This window comes from Panthera tigris, chromosome B3 (assembly GCF_018350195.1).
Source record: "Panthera tigris isolate Pti1 chromosome B3, P.tigris_Pti1_mat1.1, whole genome shotgun sequence".
NCBI lineage: Eukaryota > Metazoa > Chordata > Mammalia > Carnivora > Felidae > Panthera > Panthera tigris.
The window spans coordinates 61,021,980-61,041,436 of NC_056665.1; the positions used below are offsets into that span (position 1 = coordinate 61,021,980).

The 19,457-nt window shown below is 54.9% G+C and overlaps 1 protein-coding gene across 1 annotated transcript in view; it reads left to right on the top strand.

The window, feature by feature from the left end:
- Nucleotides 1–3,597: 3,597 nt before the first annotated feature.
- SPTBN5 (spectrin beta, non-erythrocytic 5) overlaps nt 3,598–19,457 on the top strand; it is a 45,326-nt gene continuing 29,466 nt past the window's right edge. Inside the window, 16 exon segments of the mRNA XM_042989223.1 lie at nt 3,598–3,708; nt 3,948–4,115; nt 6,838–6,954; nt 8,938–9,095; nt 9,630–9,858; nt 10,666–11,303; nt 12,576–12,714; nt 12,815–13,047; nt 13,280–13,433; nt 13,516–13,716; nt 13,798–14,001; nt 14,405–14,605; nt 15,298–15,450; nt 18,264–18,394; nt 18,629–18,868; nt 19,157–19,444. Of these exon segments, the coding sequence (XP_042845157.1) occupies nt 3,598–3,708; nt 3,948–4,115; nt 6,838–6,954; nt 8,938–9,095; nt 9,630–9,858; nt 10,666–11,303; nt 12,576–12,714; nt 12,815–13,047; nt 13,280–13,433; nt 13,516–13,716; nt 13,798–14,001; nt 14,405–14,605; nt 15,298–15,450; nt 18,264–18,394; nt 18,629–18,868; nt 19,157–19,444 (3,365 nt within the window).

Consider the following 19,457-nt stretch of genomic DNA (forward strand, 5'->3'; position numbering starts at 1 on the left):
TGTGGCAGTTGTCTCAGCAGTAAAGCAGGGATCCAAGGCATTAGGGGGAGGGTGCATTCCTGCTGCGCACCATCCCTGTGACCCCCAACTCTTCCCGTGTCCTCTAAGCCAGGACGTTCCCCAAAATGGGCCATCTTTAGCCGGAAAGCAACTCCATCTGCTCCCCAGCAGAGGTCAGGTCCAGGACCAAGCCCCAAGTGAGGATGACTGGAAAGCTGGACTGGAGGAACCACGGAGACAGACCCTTCCGAGGCTAGGGAGGGCATCACTGAGCATTCTCAAAGGAGAGAACACCTGCCACGATGTCCTCTCCAGTTTGGAGGCAAGTCCCTGCGCCTGAAGCTGCAGTAGTGCTAGGGTTGGAGCCCCCTGGCTGGCACTGTTCCTGCCTCTTGTCACCTCACAGGTGCAGATACACATCCCCAGAGCAGACACCTGGGTTTTTCCTGCTGTCACCCATCTACCCTTGTGGTGACCCAGACCTGGAATTTCCTTCTCAGAGCACTCCCCCACTCAGTCTGAGCCACAAGCTTTGGGTGAGATAGACCCCTCTCCAGGTGGGTCCTGACTGTCTTGAGCCAATTAGAGTATTTCATCCTCTGGTCACAAATTCAGGAATGGACATGTGGCTCAATTCAAGCCCATGAGAGCCAAGCCCCTCAGACTTCCCTTCCAGCTCTTGAGGGGGTGTTCTCTCTTTGAACCAGACAGTGTAAAGAAGCAAGCCTATTGGTACAACAATACAAATGGCATTGAGAGGGGTTCCCAGAGACTGGGGACAGGAGAGTGAGGTTAGGCTCGCAGCAACCACCCTCTGGATCAAGAAGGTGAAGGAAGCCTTGAAAAAGGCAGAGGGAGTCCAGGCCTGTGGTGGCCTCATTTGAACTGGGGATCAAACCTCACCTGGGGTGACAGAGTGCCTAGTCCTAGTCAGTTAAGTGTCAGAGTTAATTTCAGCTCAGGTCATGATCTCATAGTTCATGAGATAGAGCCCCGAGCTGGGCCCTGAGCTATCAGCACGGAAACTGCTTGGGATTCTCTTTCTCTCCCTTTCTCTCAGCTCCTCCCTGCACTCTCTTGCGCTCTCTCGCTCTCTCTCAAAATAAATGAACATAAGAAAATAAAAAATAAACTCCCCACCTAAAGTCCTCCTCCTGCTGACATTTCAGACCTCTGGGCCAATACATTCCTTTTATACTGTTTACATTTGACTTGAGGTTTTAGTTATTTGCAACATGAATAATGCAAAACTATGTACTAACAAGGGATTCTCATTTCAGCACGGGCTGCAATCAGTTACAGCAAAAGAGGAGCCAGTGCGTGCTGCACGCACAGTGGCTTAGCCGCATTCGAGCTCAGGAGGAAGAAACGCAGTTCCCCAGTGCCACTCAACAACCGAATACAACCACCTCTATTGAGCTCTGTGTGCAAAGTATCATGCGCTCCAGCCTGCCCTCTGGTGGTCACATCATACAAGATGCCCCAGGCCAAGGGTCTCAATAGGAGGAGAAACAAGCTGGAAAGGAGGGGGCAGGTGGCAGAGAACCTGCTAGAAGGAACAGGATTTTAACTGGGGCTGATAGGACAGGAGAATGTGGACAATGAAAACAGAAGGGATGTTCTAAGCTGAAAGAGCAGCTGAAGCCCAGATGTGGGCAGGCAAGATTTGGTCCTGTTTGGGCCATGGGGAGTCTTCATAGGTATGAGCAAGGCTGAGTTCTGGGAGGTAAACGGAGGGGGTGGGGGGGCAAGGCGGTGCATAGGCTGATGTGCAGGCAGAATGATGAGTCAGGGAACAGTGATGGGGCCCTGCAGGGGCAGTGCAGGACGGGGCAGGAGGGTAGACTGTGGAGCTCTTGGGGAGCATGGAGCACCCCCCACAGAGGACTGACTGGATCTGGGGCTATGAGCGAGGAAGAAGCCCGGGCTCATGCCAACATCAGGATGCCAGCCAGTGGCAGGAGGGACCTCACAGGGGGAGGGCAGTAGAGGAGGAAGCTCCTCCCAGATGCAGGGGAGCTGCCCACCCCCCCCCCCCACAAGAGCACCATGTGTCTCACTCCCAGCCACGGGCCTGAGGTTCCAGGGTGCTTTGTCCTGCTCAACTGTCAAGGGCAGGCTGCCATGCTGCTCCTCTCATTGTCCTTGGCTGTCAGGGACAGTGGCCTGAGCCTCTTCTCAGAGTCTCCTGGGCTGCTGGATGAACCTACAGACACCCACCCCAGACCAGTGACTATTACCCCAAGTTTAGCCAGACATTCTGTGAAGCCACTCAAATTAGAACTCTCTGGCATGCAGTTCAAGATTGCTCAGGGAAGGAAAGAGAGTTGCCTGCAGGCTCCCCCCGCCTCCACAGCTCGTGCCCTGAGCCATGAGCCATGAGACTTAGCCAGTTCTGTGGAAGCACAGGTGCTGGGGGCCTCACCGTGAAGCTCCAAAGAGTGAACATTGTGTCTCTGGCTTTGGAGAAGACTGTTATTTCCACAGCCTTTGCAGCTCCAAGTTATTCCTTCCCAAGAGGAGAGCTCACTTCAGAAAGTGGCCCCTGGGCATGAGGGAGCACCCACCATTCGGCCCTGGGCCAGGTCAGGGCTTAGAAAGCCAAGCCCAGAGTCCAAGGACTCTCCTCCATCTATGGTGGCATTCCCCTGGACAGGATGGGAGGGCTATGGCCCAGCATCCCTCCCATCCCACCCCTGTGGGTGCTCACAAAGAGGCCCTGCAGGGGTGCAGAAGGGCAGTCCCAGACTGTGGGTGCAGAAGCTTCTGACCAGAGGCTCTGCCATTTGGATGCCTTTTACCTGGACTGTAACACCCCCATGGCACTCCCACCCAGAGCCAACTTGAGGCCCATCCCATGGGCCTCTGCATCTTGACAGCCAGGACCCCCACCTGACACTGGGGGCATCTGAGGTGGGAGGAGGATGAAGGAGGAGCTCCTGGAGCAACAGTCTGGAGCATTCCTGAGCCACCCCCTCCCAGTCTGGGCCATGCCCTCTGGCAGGTGGGAGGACAATGCCGGCTGTGTGCCGTCACCCCTGCCCCACTCGCTCAAGAGGAGGGCCATGGCGTGGCCCCAGCTCCAGCCTTGGCTTCTCCTGTGGTTCTCTCCCTCCCCACACAGCCCCGGCTATCTGCCATTTCCATCCGTCCAGTAGGGTCTCCTTCCAGGCACAGACAACACCAAGGTGAGCTGTTTCCTGTTTCCTGTTTCCTTTCTACCTGCGCTTTTCATCCCAAGGGGCAGCAGCCCATCCCTGTGGTCCCAAGAATCTGGAAAGTGGGGTGCGGCAAAGGGTTCAGAGGCACTCAAGTGCAGGGCACCAGCTGGGAGCCCCAGAACCTTACCTGGCTGGGCCCCAAGTTGCAACCCCCCCACCATCAGATGTGGGGACAGTTCACGCTCCTCCTCCAACCTCCATGCCCCTCAACATCTCCAGCTTAGAGCAATATCCAGTGGCCTCTTGTCCCCATAAGGCTGCAGGCCCCAGGGCTGGTCAGCCCCACAGTCCCCAGCAGCTCCTTGGGGCTACAGGGTGCCTGAAGCAGGGGGCCAGCCACAGAGCCCCACGGTAGTGCTCCCAGCCCTGTCCCACCATGGACTCCGCGTATGAGATGAGCCACATTCGCAAGCTCCAGGCACAGCACATGCGGATGCAGGAGAAGACTTTCACTAACTGGATCAACAACATCTTCCAGCACGGCAGGGTGAGTGTAGCTGAGTGTGTCCCACAGCCATCCTCTGCTGTCCCCCCAGCTCCCTGGTCAGTGGCCTCTGGGGGCCCACTGTGAGGTCATCTGGCTGAGACGTCTCGCAGACCCCAAAACACAGATGAGTCCGGTGCTTCTTCCTTAAGGAAGACCCTCTGGGCTGTACCTCCCAGGTCCTGGGATAGGCCAGACAGGTGAGGGGGGCTGACCCTGTGCCTCTTCCCCACCCCTCCCAGGTGGGCATCAAGATCCAGAACCTGTACACAGAGCTGGCAGATGGCACCCACCTACTGCGGCTGCTGGAGCTCATCTCGGGGGAGGCCCTGCCACCCCCCAGCCGGGGCCGCATGCGAGTACACTTCCTAGAGAACAGCAGCCGAGCTCTGGCTTTCCTCAGGGCCAAGGTGGGCACCGGGGAGAGGGCTTCTGGGCCAGGTGCTGGGGTGGGCAGCAGGGACAGGCTGGACTACCAGATCTTCTTTCCTGGGCTGGCCAGGGCAGAGCAGAAGATCTGGAAACTGAATCCGGGAATAGCAGCTAGGATACAGAGATGCAGAAAGCAAAGCCCTTCCTTGAACAGTACTGCCAGCTTAGAGGGCCCCAAACCGGTGGGAGCAGAAACAGCCTTCATCCCCGTGGGCGGGACTGAAATATGCTGTTGACTGAAACAAGGGAATCAGAGAATTCTCAGCAGGCAGATTCCATGTACTTCTAACTTCTCCTTTCCTAAATAAGGAAGTTTACCAGGCAAGACCCAAGGTAAGTGGGCCAGCAGATCCTGGATGCGGGGTTGGGGGAGGCAGGCTGAGGGTAGAACACAGGAGAAGAACCCTGGAAACTGAGCCAGGCAGCAGAGGGTGCAGGTCTTCCTTAGAGAAGCTGGATCACTTAGCAGCGAGGGACCACAGCAAACAGGAGGGAGGCAGAGTCTCCTGAAAGAAAGAGCCCAAAGAAATAGTCACTAAAAGGAGGCAAAAGCTCCAGGGACATGGAAGGACCCTCATGGCCAGTGTCAGGGGGCTGGACAAGGGTGATTTATACTGAGAACCAGGTTGGGAAGCCCATAGGGCTCCTGGGCTCGGGACTGAACCCATGAGGTGGCTGTTCCTGGAGGCTGCAAGCCACTGAGCTGGAACTGGCTGGGCTGAACCTGAGTGTCACTTAAGTCCTGGGTTGGAAGTCATAGCCCCTGGGAGCCTGGCATGCTGGAGAGAGGCCAGGGAGGTAAGAAACCAAAGCAAATTACAGGGGCACTGCGGTCCCCAAGCACAGGGAGGAGCAGACAGCTGACAGTCACAGAATGCCATGCTCTTTTTGGTCCCAGGGACAATAGCCTGTGAACCAGCCCCCTCCCCTTCAGGTACGTGGGAAGAGTAGGAGCCCCATGGCCCTCATCAGAGGCTCTGCAGCTCCCCCCGAGCTTTGATACATAGCATGTCACTGATGCATAGTCTGTGAAGGTGACAGCTTGCCTCCACTGTACATACTGTTACCCCAACACAGGGTTGATGAGTAGCAGGATGTGGGGTGCACTCATTTCTGGAGACCTAGTCATTTGCTGGACACTCCATGCCAGGCTCTGGGGACCACAATCAGCAAAGCCCAGACCCAACTGCAAGGGGCCTGTAGTTTCAGGGAAGACAACTGATTTTAACCCAGGTCACCGGGCGCCGGTAAATGTTTACCAATCAGCTCTCGGGGCAGAGAGAATAAAAGCCCTCGTTTGTAGCACCTGCCGGTTTCTGTGGCATTGATACCCCACCACGGCTGATTCCAAGCTACCAGCGGGGTATCACCAAACACCAAGCGGGAAGATCAGCCTTCACAAGCTGGTATGGGCAGACTCCAACACCCCACTGACCAGATGCTCCAACTCCAAGCTGAGGTGAGCGCAGAAGGGCTCAGGTGTGCCAGGAGAAGGCTGGAGCATGGGGTGGACCCTTCAGAGACCAGACAGACACAACAAAGTGTACCCACGGGAGTACCCAGGGATGCAGCCTCAGCCACCAGGCAGGTGGTTGGCCGAAGCCAGCTTCCCGCCAGGTCTTATGGGAGTCTCTCCTCTTCTTTCTCCATTTAATGCATACTTATCCATTACCCACTATATGCCAGACGCTCTGCTAGGGAGACACTAGGGAACAAAACCAAGATCCCCACCCAAGCGGGGTGAGGGGGCCAAGCATGTGTGTTTGAGTGGGAGGAATTAGTCCTTGGGTTGTGATTTTAAATAAGGTGGCCGTTGAAAGTACCATTGAAAAAGTGCTGTTTAAGACTTAGAAGAAGAGAGGGAAGTAGCCATGTGGCTACAGGGGGGAATACTTTCAGACAGCAGGGACAGCCAGTACAAAGGCCCCAAGGCCTGTGCTAACAATCCCAAGAACTGCAAGAATCCTACAGGCCTCGGAGCCCTGGGATTGAGGAGAGGAAGATGGATCCAGAAGGTGAAGGGGCCCAGGTCCCTTGCAGCTTTGATGTTTATTCTGTTCCTTTCTCCCCTCATTTGCTCCTCCTCCCTGTCCATGTGGCAAGATCTAGGGCAGCAGGTTTTCAACTTTAGTGCATGGGAAGAACCCGAGGTGTTTGTCCAAATGTAGAATCCTGGGCCCTGGCCCAAGAGAGTAATCGGTGGGGCCTGGGAATCTGCCGTTTTAACAGGAGATGGAACACTAATGAAGAGGGCTGAGATTGAAGTGGGAACCAAGGACCCAAGCACCCCTTGGAGATTCCAAGATGCCCTAAGAGGTGGAGGCAGACAGCTGCTGTGGTCTATTGAGTTCATTTATTGACTATTTATGACTCCTCATTTCCAGCCCCCATGGCTGAACCACCGATCTTGGCCCGTGTTTACCTGTAGACCACACACAGGGAGTTCCCCACCCCAGTGGTCCAGCCCAGTTCACCAGGCTGGGGTCTTTCCCAGGAGGACTTGAGTCCAAAGCTGCAACCATTTAGAAAAGCTTCACCTGCCTCACCTGTGCCCTGCCTATTTCTCGCTTGGGGACGTCCTGGGGCAGGACAGATTCCAGGACCCTGCCATCTGGCAACAGGTGCCCTGGACTTTTGGTTACTCTGAGACTCCTCTGGCACACGGGCTTCACAGCTGAGCCCAGCCAACTGTGCCCACAGGTGCCAATACCCCTCATTGGGCCAGAGAACATCGTGGATGGAGACCAGACACTCATCCTGGGACTCATCTGGGTCATCATTCTGCGTTTCCAGATTTCCCAAATCTGCCTGGACAGGGTATGTCCCAGCCCCCAACACCCAATCACCCAGCCCAGCCCCAGCCTCCCCTCAGGTCCCTGGGGACAGAGCTTTTCCACCTGTTAGGGTCCCCGCAGCAGACCCTGGCATTCACACAATTAATACCCACTCTTCAACCATGGGCAAAGGATTGAGAATGTCAGAGAGACTGTAATATGTTGAAGTGACAACTAGGTTCACAAACTTCAGTCTGGGACAAGCCATTCACAAGTAAGGGGTTGAGGTGACAACCAGTGCCATTTCCTGACTGGTTCTTCCCTACTTGGCACTGAAACCCTGTAACTTCCATTACACCTCTAATATGCTGTTGGGAGAAATTAAACATGTGGAGGGCGTCCCAATCCCAGAAGTTTCCAAAGCCCCAGTCACCTGAAGACCAAAGACACCATCCCCTATCCTCCTGTGTTCTACCTTTTGTTTTCTCAGGACTGAATTGGAAAGAGCAAAAACATAAAGTCCTTATATTTATCAATTTTCATAACTTTTCCAATTGGGGTTTCCAAAACCCCACCTAAGACTCAATTCCAATGCGTTAGAAAAGCCAACCTAGAGGATGAAATCCGAATGAAAAGAAGCCACAGATCTGGCTCAAATCCCGGAGGACCCCTGAAGCCCATGATCTGACTGTGAGCCCCGGGAGAACAGGAGATTTGCCTGGCTGTGTCCCCAGAGCCTAGGGCCTATGTGATGACTGAATGGATGGATGAATTTCTAACTGGCCTCAAGCCCTTTCACGTAGCTACCCTCTCCTCCTCGGTCCCCCAAGCCAGCTCCAGGTGCCCCAGCTGCCCTTTCCCTGGGGGGGCAGCAGGTGCATCATCTCCTGACCGGTCACCCTGCTCCCTGACCTCTCAGGCTCTGCTCCCTGAAAAACAGACATAATTGGACCAGGCTGACTCTGTTCCCTCCCACGCCCATGCCTAGAACCTCTCCTGGTTCCTGTCTGCCAGCCTAGTCCAGCTACTTAGGGCATCTGCTCTAGGCCTGGACGCTTCGCCCTACACTGCTGCCCACCGAAGCTCCGGGGCCCTAAGGGCAAGAGAGGAGATGCAGCCTGCCCTGCTTTGATATTTTGAGTTTATAAATAGGAATTGGTGGAGAAGTGGAGCAAATGAAAGGAAGCACAAGTTGGGGGAGGAGGGGAAGGGAAGGAACTTTGGGGTGTGAGGGAGGGAGTGGGGGGAGGAGAGTACCACTGAGGCAGGAATGGAGGCTGGAGGGGGAGTAGAAGGGAGAAAGGAGGTGGGAAAGAAGCACTGAGAAGAGAGAGGGTGGGGCAGGGGTGGGGGCAGGTGGACCCGAGAGTACAGAACAAAGGAAATTCTTAGGAGGAGGAACAAGGAGGGTGGGAGGGGATTGAAACCCGGTGAAGATGTCCTTGCCCAGCGTGAAGAAGCAACTCAGATTCTGCCCTCAGCAGCCGTGTGAGGCATCGAGGCGGTAGACGGGTGAGCTGCCAGCCTTTCCTGGTCAGACCAGTCCCTGTCCTGTCGGTGGAGGGATGCTGGGGAGCTTCCTAAATACTCCTCTGCACCTCCTCATGTCATCCCTAGAGTGGAAATAGTGCCAGCTTCCTAGGGCTGCGTGTGGGTGGTGGAGAGCCCTGTGCATGGGCCCTGGACCTGGCTGGAAGGCAGCCCAAGGGAACCTGGAGCCAGTCTAACAAACCCCAGCCTCAGTTCCCTGGGACCCAGGGTCAGTTAGCACAATGCCCCACCCATCAGAAGGGCCGAGAAACACACTTCTTTGGAAGAAGAAGCTTTCTCTCTCATCCCCAGTCCCTGCCCACCACAAATGAAATCAAGTAAAATCAGGTGCTCCGAATAGAGGGCAGTCTGCACCTGCCTCGTGGCGGGGGGAGAAGGATCACAACCAGGCCTGACCCGCCTCTCTGGCGGCCTGCCGGCTCCGCTGCCTTCTCAGCTGTCACATGCTGACCCACCATCCTGCCTGCCCTTCCAGGAGGAGTTTGGGGCCAGCGCAGCCCTGCTGTCTGCCAAGGAAGCTCTGTTGGTCTGGTGCCAGCGGAAGACGGCCTGCTATGCCAATGTCAACATCACCGACTTCTCCCGCAGCTGGAGTGACGGACTCGGCTTCAGTGCCCTTATCCATGCACACAGGTGCGCGTGAGGGAGAGCAGACCCAGCACCCTCCCAGCCCGACCTGGCCTGAGGCCGGCTTCAGCCTCCCTCCTGGAGGCCTTCACCACCAAGCCGACTACCGAGAATGGGCTTGGGTCCTCAACCTGCTCATCTCCCACATCCCTCTGGGCCCTGCACCCTGGACCTGGGAGTAGAGATGGCTGATGGCCAAGGCCCTCGCCCTTTCCTAGGAAACCTCATGGAATTGGCCAGGTTTGCCTTGACCCCTGCCTTTCTCCAATGTCTGTGTCATCGCTGACTCTATTCTCAGTCCTCTCCCTCGCAAGTACCTACCCTCTTGAGCTTCTCCCCCTACCCACAAGCCAGGCCCCTGAGCGAAATTAGCCTTCCTCTCTCTACAGGTGCCCTATTCCTTCATTAGGGTCTCAGGTTACCGGCAGGGGAAACCAATACCCGGGTGGCCAATAGGAGCTTGCTTGCCTTTGTAACAAGTCCACTTAAACCCAAGCAGTAAATTTCTCTGGTGAAGAGCTTTGCCTGCTTTCTGTCCAGGCCAGACCTGCTTGACTACTGCTCCCTGCGTCCCGAGCGCCCACTACACAACCTCGACTTGGCTTTCCGTGTAGCTGAGCAGGAGCTGGGCATTGCTCAGCTGCTGGACCCCGAGGACGTGGCTGCTCTCCAGCCCGATGAACGCTCCATCATGACCTACGTCTCCCTCTACTACCACCACTTCTCCCGCCTGCACCACGAGCAGACTGTCCAGAGGAGACTCGCTAAGGTTGGTGAAAGAGCAGAGGTGGCCTCGAGGAGAGATGAGCATGGGCTCTGGAGTCAGACCTAGGTTTAAAGCCTGCGTCTGCCACTTCCTAGTTGTGTGGCCTTGGCCATGTCCCCTAACTTTACCGTGCGTCCTCTGTCCATTGGAGCCCATAATGCTTGGGGTGACAGAAGGCTGCTATGAGTGCTTGGGAGTGTGAGCACAGTGCCTGGCAAACAGGGAAAGCCAGGTGAGCACCATCCTCTCCAGTCCCTCCCCTCTCCCCCTGCTCGTAGGCTGTTAAGCCCCTAATGAGATTGAAAGGCTCAGAGAGCCAGACTCTGCAAGGACAAGCACAGAAGCAGCTGTGCTGGGCGCAGTCCATGTTTTCGGGGCTCTCATACTCTGGGCACAGCGGCAGGCATGGAAGCCTGGGGAGACTGTTCTCAGGGTTGGTGTCTCGGTTGGGCATGGGGGAGAAGATCCAGGCCAAGGGCTCTGAGCTGTTTTAGGGATGTGGGGACCTCAGGAAAGGGAAAGGTGGCTCAGAAAAAGAATAGTATTCCCCAGAAGTGAGGCCAAATGGGGTAAAATAAGATGGAGGAAAGCAGGGCGGGTGCCCCACACTCCTGGGTCTAAGTGTGCAATGCAGGCAAACCTGATTCTCTGGGGGCTGGGAGGACCCCACTTTAGTGCAACCTCAGCTAGGGGAAAGAGCCTCCACCCACCTGGGCAACGTTGGCAGTCACCGAGCATCCAAAAGGGGAGCACCTCCATTCCAGGGCCTGCCCCGAGGTGCTGCCCGAGGCCTTCCCGTGCCTCCCCCAGATCCTGCTTCAGCTCCAGGAGACAGAGGAGCTGCAGACCCAGTACGAGCAGCTGGTGGCCGACCTGCTGCGCTGGATTGCAGAGAAGGAGGTGCAGCTAGAGGCACGGGATTTCCCAGACTCCCTGCCTGCCATGCGTCAGCTACTGGTGGCCTTTGCCTTCTTCCGCACCCAGGAGAAGCCACCACGGCTGCAGCAGCGAGGGGCCATAGAGGCCCTGCTCTTCCGGCTGCAGACGGCACTCCGAGCCCAGAATCGCAGGCTCTTCCTGCCTCACGAGGGCCTGGGCCCCGCAGAGCTGTCCCAGCGCTGGGCAGTCCTGGAGCGGGCAGAGGCCTCAAGAAGCCAGGCCCTGCTGCAGAGGATCCTACAGCTAGAGCGGCTGGAAACCCTGGCCCGGCGCTTCCAGCGCAAGGCAGCCCTCAGGGAGAACTTTCTGACGGACACAGAGCAAATGTTGGACCAGGCCACAGCTGCCGCCCCGCCAGCCAGCCTGGCCACAGTGGATGCAGCTGCCCAGAGACTGGGCATGCTGGAGGCCAGCATCCTGCCCCAGGAGGGGCGCTTCCAGGCCCTGGCCGAGATCGCAGACATCCTTCAGCAGGAGCAGCACCATGGCTGGGCAGATGTGGCCCGCAGGTGAGCCTGGGGTGCGGAAATCATCCTCAAAACAGGCTAAGGCCTTCCTATCATATCCCTAGGTTTACCTGTGCCCATTCCTGGCCATAGAGGTCTGATCTATAGGTTCAGGGCTCTCTTTAAAAGATCTAACTCCCACCGATGCCTGAAGTTCCAGCGCCCTCAATTCCCCATTTTTAGTAAAGCACTGCCCTTTCTAGATACTTCTTACCAACTCATTCACTGAACAAGTATTTGTTGTCTACTACGTCCCAAGCACAGTTCTAGGCACTGGAGATTGAGTAGTGAGGAGGAGAAACCATAATGCCTCCCCTCACAGAGCTTACACACTACTAAGGAAAACAGACAAATTAAAATAGATATATAGTACGTGCAATAGTGATTTAAAAAAATGGTAACAAAAGATAGGGGATTATGAGGTGCCAACATGGGGGGCGGGGGTTAGATCAGGTGGCCAGAGGAGACTGACTTTTGAGCAAAGACCAGGAAGAAGCAGAGACCAGAAGAGGGGGCCAGCTGTAGAGATACGGGGACACACTATACCAGGCATAGGGAAGACACATGCCTGCCACGTTTGGAAAATAGCATGGAGGCCACTGTTGGTCAAAGTTAACAAGTAGTGGTTGAGGTCAAGGAGGTACAGGGGCAAAGGGTGGGGGCAGAGATCGTGCTGGGATCTGTAGGACACAGTAAAGATGGGGTTTACTCACAGAAGGATGGGGAATTCAACACGGGAGGGCTGGAATGAAGGAGTGGCACGATCTGACTCCTGTTCGACAATGATCGTTCTGGATGCCATGTCAGGCACAGACTGAAGGGACAGAAGCAAAGACCACTTATGCAGCTATTGCAATAATCTAGGCCAGAGAAGCAATGCAGGTGATGAGAAATGGTGGGATTTTGCATATATTTTGAATCCAAGAGGATTTACAGACAGATCAGATGGGGGTGTGAGAAATTCAGTTATCAAGCCCTTTAGCCCAGGCACCTAGAAGGATGGAGTTGCTATCATCGGAGATGGAGATTGGAAAGGTTTGGGGGCCCTGTTGGCCTGAGCCACACAGACCCTCCATCTAGCTTCTCTGCCTGTGTTTAAGAAGCAGGAACACAGTGCCCCGACAGCCATAGGCTAGAATGCTCCAAGCCCCCAGTCACTGGGCTCAGGCTCCTCCATGACAGCCAAGCACCCCCACCAGGTGTAGACCCCAAGGTGGCTTCCCTATCCCAGCCCAGTGAAGACCCCACCCCACCCCTTATTTTCACATCCTCCAGGCAACTGGAGATCACTGGGCGCTGGGAGCAACTCCTTCGGCGTCTCCAAGGGCAGAAGAAGCAGATGGCAGGTGTGCAAGCTGTGCTGAGCCTGCTGCAGGAGGTGGAGACTGCCTCCAACCAGCTCAAGGAGCTACAGGTGGGCCCTGGACCAGCAGGCCCCTGGGTGACACAGCACCAACACTTGTGATGACCCAGCACTCTGGGACAGCAGTGATCACTTGTCCATCCCTGGCCAGGTGCTGGCCAGCTCCACGGCCTGTGGGCAGCAGCTGGCTGAGACCGTGGAGCTGCTGCAGAAGCATGACCTGCTGGAGGCCCAGGTCTCAGCCCACGGGGCCCATGTGCGCCATCTTGGCCTCCAGACCTCGCAGCTGGACTCCTCCCTGGGTACTACTGTGGAGGTGCTGCAGGCCAAGGCCCAGGCACTGGCCCAGCTTCACGGGAGCCTGGTGTCTCTTCTAAGGGCCCGGTAAGAGCTCACCCAGCTCTCCTACCTTCTCTAGAACTTTTCTGGAACCCAATTTACCTCCTGCCCTGGTTAAAATACTGCTAACTTGGCAACTTCCTCCACATTGGCCTTCACCTCTAAGTCTTCTGTTCCCTGTTATCAGGAAAAAGAAAACTCCTATCTAAGGGGGAGTGTCTGAGTCTGGTGGGGAGCCCCCTCCCCAGTCCCTTTGGTGCCCCTTGCCATCCCTCAGGCGCACCTTGCTGGAGCAGACCCTGCAGCAGGCAGAGTTCCTGCACAACTGTGAGGAGGAGGAAACCTGGTTGAGGGAGCACGAACAGCTGGTGGAGGATGAAGCCCTGGGCCGGGACCTTAGCCAGATCAGAGCAGCCCTGCAGAAACACAAGGTACGTGTGACCCTGTGCCCTGCCCCAGTCCCCACCTGGCCCTTCCCTTTCCTTCCCTTCACCCAGCTCTGCACCCTGCCAGGCCCTGGAAGTCGAGCTCCGCCACCACCAGGCCATGTGCACTGATCTCGTGCGGAGGGGATGCGACCTGGGAGCCCGCGGGCACCCCACGTGGCCAGACCCCAGGGAGCGGGCCCAGGCACTGCAGGGCGCGTGGCAGCGGCTCCGGGCCTCCACAGCCAGGCGGGGCGCTCGGCTGCAGGCGGCTATGCTTGTCCAGGAGGTAGTTAGGCTGCGGATGCAGGGGGGGGCCGGGCAGGCGTGTGGGGTCGGCCCCGTGCCCAGCCTGCCCTCCTGCCCGCAGTACTTCAGTGATGCGGCTGACGCGGCCTCGTGGCTGCGGGAGCAGCAGTCGGCCCTGGAGAGTGCGTCCCGCGGGCGGGACCAGACGGCCGCGGCCCTGCTGCTGCGCCACCAGCGACTGGAGCGTAGCCTGCACGCCTTCGGGACGGAGCTACGGCGACTGGACGAGCAGGCGCGGGCGGCCGCAACCCAAGTGTCGCTTACCGTACGTGTGGGATGGCAAGGATCCAGAACTACAGGCCTCCAGCACCAAATGCACATGTGGTCTGAGTACTATGCCCCCTCTCCCATGCCCACACACAGAGGGTGGAAATGGGAGGGCTTTTGTGGCCCCTGACCTGGGAACCTTCGCTTCCGGCTTGGGGTGCCCCACCCCTCCTCAGCAACTTCTTATTGGCTGCCCCAGTCCGATTAGTGGAATCTTGTCTGCATGCTTGTAGAAGTCATCCGAGGATAGTTTGGTTTTGCTCATTTTGCCCACCAGTTTCCATGCATTAATCGGGTCCCTCCTGGAACCACCCCAGGTACAACCATTGGCCCCACCCTGCCAAGCCCCGTGTTTAGGGGAATCCCCTCTGGACACACTGCCCTGTGTCCTGTCAGCACAGGTGGTATCTGCCCTGAGCTCTCCAAAGGAAGGCCTGAGGAACCTCCGGACCTGGAGTGAGGTTTCCTGCCACTCTGGGCCCCCAAGCACTCAGAAGATGGTCCTCTCCGCTGAGCTTGACCCTGACTTTGACCCTAACACCATACTCCAGACACAGGACTGCTTGAACCAGGACTATGAGGGCCTGGGGGCCCTGGCAAAGGTAAGTAACACTTCTTGTTCAAGAAATGTTCATGGAACACCTACTCTGTACTGGACCCTGAACCGGGAGTCCAGAGACAGAGCAGTTGACTGGACGTGCTCACTGCCCCCAAGGAGTTTACACAGGCAGAGGAGAGGAGAAACAGGTCATTAGATGGCGGTGGGTGTGATGGAAGCCCAGGTCAGGCTGGGAGTCAGGGAGGGCATCTCTGAGGGGAGGCCATTTAGGCTGTGACTGGAACAAGGAGAGGTTGAGAGCAGGCAAAGCCAGGGGGAGGGCAGGAGAGATGGGGGAGACCATACCCTAGGCAGTACCTATCGCCAGGCAGGCAGGAGGCCCTGGAGGAGTAAAGACCAGAGTGCCTGGAGCTTGGAAGTGAAGCTGAGAGTGGCAGATGGCTGGAGGAGAGCCTGGAGGGGAGAAGGGCGGGGCTAGGCAGCGCCAGGTCCCACAGAAGTGTGACTTGTCCCTAAGAGCCAAGGGCTAGATCAAAAGAGCACACTCTACCAGGGCCCTTGACCTGACATCAAGCTCTTGTCAGCTCCTTCCCCTGGACCTCCAACAGAGGGCGCAGGGCCCAGCAGTGGGGCAGGGGACTTCTCTCACCCTGGGGGGAAGGGTATGGGGTCCTGCTCTGAGTGCCCTAGGGGGAAACTGGCCCTTGCCCCAACCTTGGGCCGGCCTCTCCTCAGCACCGCAGAGCTCAGTTGGAGGAGGCAGTGGCCCTATTTGGCTTCTATGACTCATGTGGAGAGCTGCAGTCATGGCTGGAGAACCAGACCGCACTGCTCCAAATGCTGCAGCCCCAGGCGGATGACTTGGAAGCCACGCGGCTCAAGTATAAGGTACTGCCCCTGTGGAGCCAAGGTGGGCGTCTTGGCTGCTTGGCCCTGCGGCCTTTCCGAATTCCTGTCCTTCTCCCTCCCCGCCTGCTCCTGCCTCTCCGTTATTCACTCCTGTGTCCCACTTCTCCATGTTAACTGTAGTCTTGTCTGGGAAGAAGAAGCAAGGGATCTGGCCTTGAATTATTTTGTTTTTATTGAGGTATAATTGATACACAACCTGATAGTAGTTGGAGGTATGCAACATATTAGCAACTTTCAAAAATGCAACACAGGATTATTAACTATAGTCTCCAAACTATATATTCCATCCCCATGACTTACTTACATTATAGCTAGAAATTGGCACTTTTTGACCCCCTTTACCCATTTCACCCACCGCATAATGCCATCTTTTGGCATAATGCCATCTTTTGTACAGTGGTATATATGTATATCACATTTGGTTTTGATTTTATTTTTTAATAAATGTTTATTCACTTTTGAGAGAGAGAGAGAGAGCATGAGTAGGGGAGGGGCAGAGAGAGAGGAGGACAGAGGATCCAAAGTGGGCTGGTGAGCCTGGTGTGGGGCTCTAACTCACAAACCATGAGATCATGACCTGAGACAAAGTCAGACGCTCAACCAACTAAGCCACCCAGGTGCCCCTCTTTTTTTTTTTTTAAGGTTTATTATTTATTTTGAAAGAAAGCATGTGTACACCCACCAGCTCTCAATCAGGGTAGGAGCAGAGAGGGAGGGAGAAAGCAAGAATCCCAAGCAGGCTCCCTGATATCAGCACACAGCCAGACTGGGGGCTCAATCTCACAAACCAAACAGTGAGATTGTGACCTGAGCTGAAATCAAGAATCAGAAGCTTAACCAACTGAGCCGCCCAGGCACCCCTTTGCCACATTTTCTTTGTCCATCCATCACTGGACGCTAGGTTGCTTCCATATGTTGCCTATTGGAAATAATGCCTCTATGATCATGGGGGTGTAGCTATCTTTTCAAATTAGTGTCTTCATTTTCTTTGGATTAAATACCCAGACGTGAAATTGCTGAATCATAGGCTGGATCTATTTTTCATTTTTTGAGGAACCTCTGTATTATTTTCCATAGTTGCTGTACCAGTTTATATTCCTACCAACACAATGGCTTCCTTTTTTCCACCTTCTTGCCAACACTTATTTCTAGCCATTTTTTAATCTTTTATTTAAGAAAAATTTGTTTAACGTTCATTTTTGAGAGAGAGACAGAGACAGAGTGTGAGCCGGGGGAGGGGTAAAGAGAGAGGGAGACACAGAATCTGAAGCAGGCTCCAGGCTCTGAGCTGTCAGCACAGAGCCCGATGCAGGGCTCAAGCCCACAAACTGTGGATTATGACCTGAACTGAAGTCTGACGGTTAACCGACTGAGCCACCCAGGAGCCCCTCTAACCCTTTTTTTTTTTTTTTTTTTTTGAGAGAGAGTATGCACAAGCTGGGGAGGGACAGAGAGATAGAAATTCTGAAGCAGGCTCCACACTGACAGCAGAGATCCCAACGTGGGGCTCAAATTCACGAACCATGACATCATACCTGAACCAAAGCTAGATGCTTAACCAGCTGAGCCACCCAGGTGCCCCTATTTATAGTCTTTTTGAAAACAGCCATCCTGACTGGTGTGAGGTGACATCTTGCTGTTATTGTGATCTGATAAGGGTTGATGCTGAACATCTTTTCCTGTGTCTGTTGGCCACCTGTATGTCATCTTTGGAGAAATGTCTGTTCAGGTCCTCTGCCTGTTTTGCAAGCAGATTATTTGTTTTGGGTGTTGTATTTATTGTTGTGTACGGTCTAAGATAGGGATCCAGTTTCATATTTTGCACATGGCTGTCCAGTTTTCCCAACACCATTTATTGACGAGACTATCTCTTCCCCATTCTTGGCTCCTTTGTCATAAATTAAGCAACTGTATGTGCACGGGTTTATTTCTGGGCTCTCTATTCTGTTCCACTGATCTATTTGTTTTTATGTCAATACCACATTATTTTGATCATTATAAATAATTACTACAGTTTACTATAGTAAACTATACAGTTTGAAATCAGGGAGTGTGCTGCCTTAACTGATGTCTTGAGAAAGACTTTCTTTTTCTCAAGATTGTTTTGGCTATTCCACACAAATTTTAGGATTTTGCATTTCCGTACAAGTTTTAGGATTGTTCTATATCTGTGAAAAATGCTATTAGAATTTTTATCAGGATTATAGTAAATGTATAGATTGCTTTGAGTGGTTTAGACATTTTAACAATGTTAATTCTTCTAATCCATGTGCACAGAATATATTTCCATTTGTGGGTTTTTTTTTTTCCCAACTTCTTTCATTGATGTTTTCAGTGTACAGGTCTTTTATCTCTTCAGTTACTTATTCGTAGGTTGTTGTTGTTTTTTTTTAATGCAATTGTAAATGAGATTGTTTTCTTAATTTCTCTTTCTGGTGATTCATTCATTATTAGTGTATAGAAATGCAAAATATTCCTTTATATTGATTTTGTACCTTGAAACTTTACTGAATTCATTTATTCTAACACTTGGTTGGTGGAATCTTTAGGGTTTTCTATATATAATACCACGTCATCTGCAAATAATAACAGTTTTATTTCTTGCTTTATAATTTGGATACCTAGCCTTGAATTTTTAAAGGGCCCTCCCAGCCCTTTAAGGACAGAGACCCCAGTCCTTCCAGAGGGATGCTGCTCAGACACCTGCACAGCAGAGCATATCAGGTCATTTGTAGTCTTGAGTGCGGTGTGGGAAGAGAAGAAACTCAGGCCCTGGGTCTTCCTTTCCCCAGAACTTCCTCACTGCCCTGGCTGTGGGAAGGGGCTGCTTGACTGAGGTCAGCAGCTCTGCTGAGCAGCTGAAGCAGAGATGTCCTGAAGATGCTCCCAGAATTCAGCAACAGCAGGAGGAACTGAGCCAGAGGTAAGACGGAGGGAGCACAGAGCAGTGGGGACAGGCTGGATGCTTTGCCCGGGCCTGCACGCCTGCTGATGTGCCTCTGGAGATGCCAGGAGGAAACACCGGACATGTCAGAGACAGGAGACGGCATGGGGACAGGCAGCCCGGCAGCAGCTATTGTGTGAACCCCCGGCCGCGGCCCCAGTATGGCTGTGGAGATGTCCCTGTGACAGAGACATCCCTGTTCGCTCTGCTCAGGTGGGGGCAGCTGGAAGCCCTGAAGAAAGAGAAGGAAATGCAGCTGGCACGCACCACGGACGTGTGCAGTTTTCTGCACAAGTGCAGATCCACACAGGTCCAACTGCGAGACCTGACACTCCGGCTGGAAACCCTGGAGCTGGGGCAGTCAGAGGACAGCCACCGTGTCCTGCAGCTGGCCCAGCAGAAGATGCCGGCACTGGAGAGAAGCGTGTACCACTTGCAGAGGATCACCATAAAGTATGGCCTGGGTTCGGGCCCTGGGAGGCAGGGGAGGACTGAGCAGGGTTGTGGCATGAGGAATGGGACAGAAATTGGAGGACAGGCTGGATGTGCTGTCTGAAGGGCAGGGGCACAGGTGGGGACACGGAGTGAGAAAATGCTCATGGGGAAAGGGCAGGCCACACAGGCTTGCTGTCCCACGTTGAGGGGGAGGCAGGAGTGCAGAGTCAACACCACTTTGCCTGGGGACTCCGAGCCCGGACACCAGGGCAGGGCACTGACTGGGCCGTGGGTCCTATCTCCCAGAGCTGAAGAGGCGGGCCCCACAGAGAATCAGTGCCTGAGAGGACAGGTGGAGACGCTGCAGGGGCTGCTGGAGCAGGTACAGCAGCACGTGGCCCGACAGACCAGGGCCCAGGCCGAGGCACGGACACGGCAGAGCTTCCTACAGGACAGCCAGCAACTGCTGCTGTGGGCGGAGGGCGTCTGGGCTCGGCTGCACAGTGAGGAGAAGGCGGTGGACGTGGCCTCGGCCCAGAGGCTGCTGATGGAGCACGGAGACCTTCTGGAGGAGATACGGCTGCAGCAGGAGAGGTCCGGACGGGAG